General features: G+C 43.2%; 1 protein-coding gene across 1 annotated transcript; it reads right to left on the reverse strand.

The window, feature by feature from the left end:
• Positions 1-3,795: 3,795 nt before the first annotated feature.
• On the reverse strand, positions 3,796-4,623 carry LOC110697591 (protein NYNRIN-like). Its single transcript, XM_021874980.1, has one exon. It carries the CDS (start codon positions 4,621-4,623, stop codon positions 3,796-3,798), a length of 828 nt encoding a protein of 275 aa, XP_021730672.1.
• Between the last annotated feature and the right edge of the window lie 4,799 nt (positions 4,624-9,422).

Below are 9,422 nucleotides of genomic sequence, written 5' to 3' on the forward strand. Positions count from 1 at the left end.
CATTACTATTTAAATGTGGTTTAGAATTATCATTCACTCCATTAACATGTCTTGGATAAAGAAACACCTGTTAAGTGAATATTGAATATTTAAATAAAAAATTGTCCCTAATCGAGGTCATCTAACGGATGGACGATTGATGACTGCCATAGATTAGTGTGTAGTATGATTTACAGCACCGTTTCTTGTGTTGCGAGGACGTGATAGTCATAAATCATTTGCACAGGTATAGTTTGGAACTTTACTGGATAATATCTATGAGAGTGCTTTAAGAAAATTCAGAATAGTCATAAGTACATTTCTCATTATGACTATCGGAACTTGTTTCCTCTGACCATGAGAATTGTGAAGCTTTCTTGTTTGAGTACTAGACTCTTTGACGTTTCCTGACGTCTGCCGTAACTAGGGATCATAACGGCAACACTCGGGAGACTAAGTCCTCTTAGTAAGATGAACTTACAATGCAAAACTGGGATTGTCCCCCTATTAACAATAGGGAAAATGTTTTGTTGTTTACAAGGCCGCTCGAAGAGCAAAACTGTGAAAATGCATGGCCGTGCTTAGATGAATTTTAGAAATCATCTTCTTATTGACAATCGAACTCGGAGATCGAGAAACACTTCTAAACGTAATAAGGATGACAATGAATCTTACCTTATAGTTCACGAAGAAACATTAAGAGACATAGGAAATGGGCTATACAATTTATGCAAACTTATCCGGAAGGACAAGTGGGAGATTGAAAGGAATGGTGTCCTTCCAACAAATGTATTCTTCCGATAGAGGGTTCAGAATTATTACAGAGTTAATTCTTCAGTAAGATCAAGTGATCAAAATGCCTAGGTGGAGGGCGCTTCCGATCAGTAATATCGAGGTACAATTGATATTACAGCTTAATCTTAACTTAACCCTTCAGGTCGAACCCAATCGAATCACCGATCCAAGACGACGAATTAATCCAAATGGATTTAATGAGTCGACAGAGTTTTACGAATACAGACGTCAGATATCAAACCTAGGGCGTCGAGACCGTGTGTCGCAAAATCACAAAGCGACAAGTATAAAAATAGCCATGTGGATGCTAGGCTAGTTCGAGCTAGCATGCACCTAGCATGGCTAGGCTCAAGCCTAAGAACACTAGATGTGCTAGGCGCACCATCGTGTACCATCGCAACACAGCAGGGCGACACACGCACCAAGCAAAGCCATCGCAGTGCTAGGCACTGGCGCATGTGCATGTGCGTGTATGCGTGCCTCACACCAAGCATAGCAGTGCTAGGCACTGGCCGATGCGTGCTAGTGCAAGGATGCCTAGCAGCATCGCCCAGCACGCATGCTAGGCCTTGCGTGCGTAGGCTCGCTGGCTGGTCAATCAATGGCGCGAGGGTGGTGCGTGGTGCGATGCGTGCTGTGCGTGACTAGTGCGCATGGTGCGTGGCTAGTTCATGTGCTGCGAGGCTGATGCGCATGGTACAAGGAAAAGGGGGCCAGCATGCATGGCTCGCTAGTAGCACGCATGTTGGCTATGCTAGCAATGGTGTGCGAGAGGTGCTGCGAGAGATGCGAATGCCAGCACCAGCGCCTAGCATCGCTAAGCACCAAGCATGCATTGCCTTGCTAGGATGCGAGGTTGCTGAGCAGGCTGGGCTGGCTGGCACTGCTAGCTGGCGTGCTAGCTCGCAGCAGCCCATCAACCCTTGTTTGGGTCGGTTTTGCATGTGGGGACCATTGTTGGAGCAATGGCTTGGGGATCAAGGCAATGGTCCCCTCCAAGCCTTTGGTCCTCACTTGGTTTTCTCTATTATTGTGCCATGTGTCGATTTGTGATTGAATTGATTAATCATTTAATTTTGGAATTAAATAATTATCATTTCACCAACTCTCCAACATTTGATGGGAGATTGAAAACCAAGGATTCATTTCCTTATAAATACCCTTCAAGGGTGTTAGGAAATAAACAACCTTGAGTGGAATTAAAAAGGAAACTCTTATAATTAGAGTAAACCTTTGATTCGTAAAACTCATAGTTTTGTTTTGTCCGGTTCTTGACTAACCTTCAAGACTTAGGACGCTCGGGTCGGGTCGAGGGTACGATCTTTCGGAGATCTCGTAGTTTCGGGATTTTGAAGTAAAAGCTCTTCGGGAGCGAAGCACGCGACAAAGATATAATTTTTGTTCTTAGTCTTTTTGATTAAGTTTATTATGCTTGTTAATTGCTTTAATTAAGGGGTGATCTTGGGGGGTTTCCTTCCGCGTAGTGTCGGGTCACTACGAAACCCTACACTAATTCCAACCACAACCTCCACAAACTACAATGTACCTGTTTTACAGCAATAATAATCCAAATATGTCCACAAATCTAACAGCAATTTTCAATGATAATCAACCATATCCGGCAATAATCAATAATAAACAACAAAACTCCACAAATAATAAGAAGTATCTCAATACTAACCAAAGGTAATCAAAATCTTTGCTTCAAAATAAATCAAAAAATATAAAGAGAACAATGAATTTGAATACCTAACCCTTTTGGGCTAAAATTTATTGTTTTTATGGACTTGAAGAACCGGATTGGAAGGATGTTGCTGCAATGCTCGTGATTTGATGATGGCGCGATGGTGAGATGGTGAAGGCGCGGCCGCGGTGATAATGATGGTGAAGGAAAGACCTTGAAGCTTGTTTGATGATTGTGGAGATGGATTTGAGAGATGGAGAAGTTAGGGTTTGTTTGAATTTTAGAGAGAGAGTGTGTGAGAGCAGATTTTTTTTATAGAGAGTAAGAAGGGAGATAGGAGGTTTTCACGGTTTAGGGTGTTTTTCATTTTTTTTTATTTTTTTATTTTTTTATTTTTTGATTTTACGGAATTCAACCAGGCGCGCCCGCTCCCTACATAGGCGCGACCGCGCCAAATATAGGTGTGCCCGCGTTTAATGATCACGCGCCCGCGCAGTAAAGATCGAGGGTTTAGTAAGCCTTCTGCAGATGTGAAGGTGCGACCGCGCCAATTGCAAGGTGCGGTCTCTCCTATGACGCGCATAAACCACGCACCCTTCTGGTTTTTTTTTTTTTTTTAAGTTTCAGGAAACAGAAAGGGAGCGATCGCGCAAATATAGGCGCGCCCGCTCCGTTTGCAAATGCGCGGTCCCTCCTCAGACGCGCACAAACCGCGCACCCTTCTGGTTTTTATTCATGTTGGCACCAGAAAGAGCGCGCCCGCGCTCTTTTAAGAGCGACCGCTTCTTCAACAGATGTGCGATCTCTTCTTAGCCGCGCTCAAACCGCGTACCCTTTTTTTTTTCTTCAATTTCAGACCCTAGATGAGGAGCGCCAGCTCCGTTTTTAGCGCGCCAGTGCCATCAGAAGATCGCGGACCACTCCTTTGTCGCGCACAAACTGCGACCCTCAATGTTTTTTTTTTCAATTTGTAAAACAGGAATTAAACGCGCCCGCTCCTATTTCCTTTTGCGGGTCGTTCATTGATCGCGCACAAACCGCGACCCCTATTACCTTTGGTCCAAATTGGACCTCTAGCTCTCAAAATATTTCAATTTTGCTTCAAATCTTCTCTTTTCTCTAAAACACATTCGACAACACCTACATCACATTATATCAAGAAAAGTCTTAGAGAGAATAATTTAAGCGGTTCGAAAAAAAAATAGAATAAAAAAGGTTAGAAACCGGGTTGCCTCCCGTAAGCACTTCTTTAACATCACTAGCTTGACTCCCTTCACACGAAATCATGGTGACTTGAAAACATCAATGAGTGATATATATTTCGGCTTCTCAATTGGTTAACCCTCGTCGTACGCCTTGAGATGGTGCCCATTCACTTTGAACGGAGGGTACTTGTCATTGAATATCTCGACTGAGCCATATGGAAAGACTTTGGATACTTGGAATGGACCGCTCCATCTAGACCTCAATTTTCCGGGGAAGAGCTTGAGTCTTGAATTGTAGAGTAGGACCTTTTGCCCTTCCACAAACTCCTTCTTGGAAATTTGAGCGTCATGCCACGCCTTGGTTCTTGCTTTATAAAGGCTTGCACTATCATAGGCATTCATTCGGAGCTCTTCTAGCTCATGAAGATCTAGCATCCTTTGTTCACCCGCGGCGTGGAGATCAAAATTGATTTGCTTAATGGCCCAATTTTCTTTATGCTCAATTTCAACCGGGAGATGACAATTCTTCCCATACACAAGATTATAGGGAGTTGTCCCAATTGGAGTCTTAAAGGCAGTCCTGTAAGTCCATAATGAGTCAATGAGCTTACTAGACCAATCCTTCCTTGTTCTAGCAACGGTCTTCTCCAAGATGACTTTCAACTCCCTATTTGTGACCTCCGCTTGACCACTTGTTTGGGGCTGGTAAGCAAGGCCTCGCTTATGCAATACACCATACTTTGAAAGAATCTTGTTGAATGTATGGTGCTTGAAGTGTGAACCTCCATCACTTATGATTGCCTTAGGAACACTGAATCTTGGAAAGATCACTTTCTTGAACAAATTGACAACCACCTTTGAGTCGTTGGTGGGAGATGCCACGGCTTCCACCCATTTGGAAACATAGTCAATGATAACAAGAATGTGCCGGTTTCCTTGAGATGAGATGAAAGGGCCCATGAAGCCAATCGCCTAAACATCAAAGATTTCGAGCTCAAGGATTGGATTTTGAGGCATCTCGTCACTCCTTGAGATGTTTCCCGTCCTTTGGCACCTATCACATGTCTTCACAAAGGACCAAGCGTCCTTGAACAAAGTCGGCCAAAAGAGCATTGATTGCAAGACTTTAGAGGCGGTCTTTTGGGCACTCATGTGTCCATCACAAGGGAATGAGTGGCACATTGAGAGCACACTTTTGAATTCTTCATCGGGAACACACCTCCTCAAAAGCCCATCCACCCCTCTTTTCAACAACGTTGTATCATCCCATATGTAATTCTTGGCTTCATACTTAAGCCTTTGTTGTTGTTGAGAAGTGAAAGTTCGTTGTATATCACTACATGAAAGGTAATTGACGATGTCGACAAACCAAGGGGTTTCCTTGGCATCAAGAGCATATAGAACAGCGTCCCTTAAAGCATCTTCAATCATTCTTGTGCTTCCCAATCTTGAAAGATGATCGGCTACCACATTCTCGGCTCCCTTCTTATCTCTTAATTCCAAATCAAAGTCTTGAAGGAGCAAAACCCATCTCAACAACCTTGGCTTTGCCTCCTTCTTTCTCATAAAGTACTTAAGAGCCGAATGATCAGTGTACACTATTGTCCTAGACCCACTGAGATAGGGCCTAAACTTCTCAAAAGCGTGAACAATCGTTGGGAAATCCTTCTCGGTTGTGGTGTAGTTCCTTTTCGCATCGTTGAGAGTCTTGGACAAATAGGAAATCACATGTAGCCTACCCTCTTTACGTTGCCCTAGAACTGACCCAATGGCCTCGTCACTTGCATCACACATTAATTCGAACGGTAGTGACCAATCGGGTCCTTGGACAATCAGAGCGGAACAGAAGGCTTCTTTCAACTTAAGAAAAGCACTCAAACAAGATTCATCAAATACAAAATCTTTATCTTGTTGTAGAAGAGATATGAGGGGCTTAGAAATCAAAGAAAAGTCCTTGATGAAGCAGCGATAAAAGTCGGCATGACCAAGGAAAGACCTCACTTCTCTCACATTTGTGGGAGGAGGAAGCTTCTCAATCACATCAACTTTTTCACCATCAACTTCGATGCCCGATTGGGAGACCTTATGGCCAAGCACAATACCATTCTCCACCATGAAGTGGCATTTCTCCCAATTGAGCACCAAGTTTGTACTCTAGCATCTTTCTAGACAACGAGATAAATTCAAGAGGCACATCTCATATGTACCTCCGCCCACAGAAAAATCATCCATAAAAACCTCCATCTCTTCCTCAATCATGTCACTAAAAATTGACATCATGCATCTTTGGAAGGTAGCCGGAGCGTTACAAAGACCAAATGGCTTCCTACGGTAGGCAAAGGTACCGTAGGGGCAAGTAAAAGTGGTCTTTTCTTGACCCTTGGGATCTATTGGGATTTAGAAGAATCCCAAATAACCATCAAGAAAGCAATAGAATGCATGCTTTGTAAGCCGCTCAAGCATTTGATCGATAAACGGTAATAGGAAATGGTCATTGGAAGTATTAGCATTCAATTGGCGATAGTCAATACACATACGCCAACCCGTCACAAGGCGAGTTGGGACCAATTGTTGCTTGTCATTGACCATTACCGTCATCCCTCCCTTTTTGGGCACTAATTGAACCGAGGACACCCAATCACTATGAGCGATTGGATAGATGATCCCCGCTTCAAGAAACTTAGAAACTTAATTCCTTACAACCTCTTGCATGGAAGGATTAAGTTTCCTTTGCCTTTGCCTACACGACTTAGCACCCTCCTCCAAATCAATTTTATGCATGCATAGAGAGGGGCTTATACCCTTGTGGTCCTCAAGGGCATAACCCAAAACCTTTCTATGCTTTTTCAAAACATTAAGCAATAGGGAGGTTTGCTCATCTGTGAGGCTTGCATTGACAATGACCGAAAAAGATCCATTTGCATCTAGGAAAGCATACCTCCAGCCCGAAGGTAAAGGTTTCAAGTCCACCTTCGGCGCTCCCTTACCATTGGAGACCTCTTCCTCTTCCGCTTAGAAGACTTCATAAGTTGGGAGTATCTCTTGGTCGGTTGTTGCCTCCACTTTGTCATCAAGCATCTCCTCATATACTCGCATCTCCTCCTTTTGATCACCTATCTCATTCTCATTCAACAAAACATTCTCAAGTGGATCGTTAGAGGCATGCACATGAGGTTATCGAAATTCATTCATCAAATTTTCAAAAGTATCTACCCTAAATAATTCATTACTTGCGGAAGGTTGTTTCATGACATTGTTCAAATAAAATTCAATAGAGTCATTATTAACCTTCAAAGTCATTTTACCTTCTTTAACATTAATGATTTCTTTAGAGGTAGCTAGAAATGGTCTACCCAAAATTATAGGAATCCTCTCATCCTCATCCATCTCTAGAACATAAAAGTCCACCGAAAATGTGAACTTACCAACTCTAAGGGGAATGTCCTCAAATTTCCCTATGGGAAATTTAGTGGACCTATCCGCTACTTGGAGGGTGATGTTGGTAGGTGAAAGACTTCCTACATTGAGCTTTTGGTAGACCGAGAAGGGCATAAGACTTACACTAGCGCCTAGATTGCACAATGTCTTTCTTAAGTGAATCTCATTAAAGGAACAAGGAATGGAAAAACCGAGAAGGATCTTGCAATTTTGTTAGAAGCTTGCTAGAGAGAATGGCACTACAATTTTCGATCAAGTTTACGGTTTCAACTTCTCTCTTCCCATTCAATAGGTCTTTTAGGAACTTAGATTAGTGGGGCATCTCCTTCATGGCATCCACAAAAGGTATCGAAACATGCAAACCTTGGACTACTTCTAAGAACTTTCCAAATTGGGCATCAAGCCTAGACCTATAAAACCTTTGGGGATATGGCAATTTCTCATTCCTAGGTTGTCGATTATAGGGGCAAAAGTGTTTGATCTTTGTCACTCTCTTTTGTTGGCTCTTTCTCTTTTTGCTTCTCACCCCTCTCATTTTCTTTTTCTAGGACCTCACTCTCTTTAGGTGGCTCATCCTAATCTTCTAGTTCTATCCTCACATTGGAACTCTCCTCATCATTTGAGTCACTCTCAAGGACTTTCCCGCTCCTATCAGTGATAACATACATAGGTTTGGGGTTGACACCTTGACTAGGAAAAGAGGAAGAGGAAGAAGGGGAGGATGAAGAACTAGGTTGGGCTATTTGAGAGATTTGGGTCTCTAGCATTTTCATATGCGCTTTGATTTGCTTCTTTTCCTCCTCTTGGCTTTTGTTAAAGATCTCTTGATTCTTGATAAGTGCTTGAAGCACGCCCATCATAGAATTCAGAGCGACTTCTATTTGAGGAGGAGATAAGTTGGAATTTTGGGCTTGCAGTCTCACTTGCCCAAAACCGGGAGGTCTATTTTGAGGACTTCCATTTCCGGAACCCTGATTGGAATTAAAACGTTGTTCGTTGTTGGAATAGTGTTGTTGGTTTTGATTCCAATTGGGCCTTTGGTTTGAGTAACATCTTCCATTGTAATTGGAAGAGTTTCCCCTACCTTGGCCTTGGTTATCATAACCACCACCACTTTGATTCCATTGATTTTGATTCCAACCTTGGTTTTGATTCCAATTTGGCCGCATTCCAACATTTCCCTCTCGGGGCACAAAATTCATGGCATTAACATCTTCAACATTATCATCATTTTCATGGGGAGGGGGACCTTCACTTATGGACATACATTGTTGAGAATTATGATCATAGTTTCCACATATATAACAAAACATACAACCAGGGGCATAGCACTGTAATTAGAAGGAGAAGAAGTAGAGAGGCTCATACCATGGCCTCCCTTGGTAGAAGGGGAGGAACTTTGAGAATTTATCTTCATAAACCTTCCACTTGGTTCGAAAGGTTGGTGATTGCATTTATTTTCTCTATGGATTACACCGTACCTTTGCTAGAAGTGGCATCCCTCTCACCTTCGTACCAATCCTCATAATTGCGCACAACATCTTCTATGATACTCTCCACTTCATCTTCCCTTTTGTTCATGATTGGGCCTCCGGCTCCGGCATCAAGGCTAGTCTTGCTTTGAGGGGAGAGTCCTCCATAGAATGTTTGGAGAACTTGCCAATTAGGAATCCCATGGTGTGGGCATTAAAAGGAATGGTGTCCTTCAAACAAGTGTATTCTTCCGATAAAGGGTTCAAAATTATTACGGAGCTAATTCTTCAGTAAGGTCAAGTGATCGGAATGCCTAGGTGGAGGCCGCTTCCGATCAGTAATATCAATGTATATTTGATGTTACAGCTTCATCTTAACTGAACCCTTCGGGTCGAACCCAATAGAATCACCAATCCGAGATGACAAATTAATTCGAAAGGATTTAATGAGTCGACAAAGTTTTACGAATACAAACGTCGGATATCGAGCCTAGGGCGTCAAGACCGAGCGTCGCAAAATCACAAAGCAACAAGTATGAACATAGCCCTACCACCGCACTGGCCTAGCCATGTGGATGCTAGGCTAGTTCAAGATAACATGCACCTAGCATGGCTAGGCGCAAGCCTAAGCTCACTAGGTGTTCTAGGCGCACTATCACAGCCCATCACAGCCTATACAACATCACTAGGCGCACCATGCATGCCCTAGGATGGCTGGGCACCATCGCAAGCCAAAGAGCATCACTAGGCGCACCATGCGTGCCCTAGGATGGCTGAGCACCATCGCAGCCCAGGCATCATCTTTAGGCGCACTATGCATGCCTTAGGATGGCCGGGTGCCGTCGCGGC

Source organism: Chenopodium quinoa, unplaced genomic scaffold, assembly GCF_001683475.1.
Source record: "Chenopodium quinoa cultivar QQ74 unplaced genomic scaffold, ASM168347v1, whole genome shotgun sequence".
NCBI classification, from domain to species: domain Eukaryota; kingdom Viridiplantae; phylum Streptophyta; class Magnoliopsida; order Caryophyllales; family Amaranthaceae; genus Chenopodium; species Chenopodium quinoa.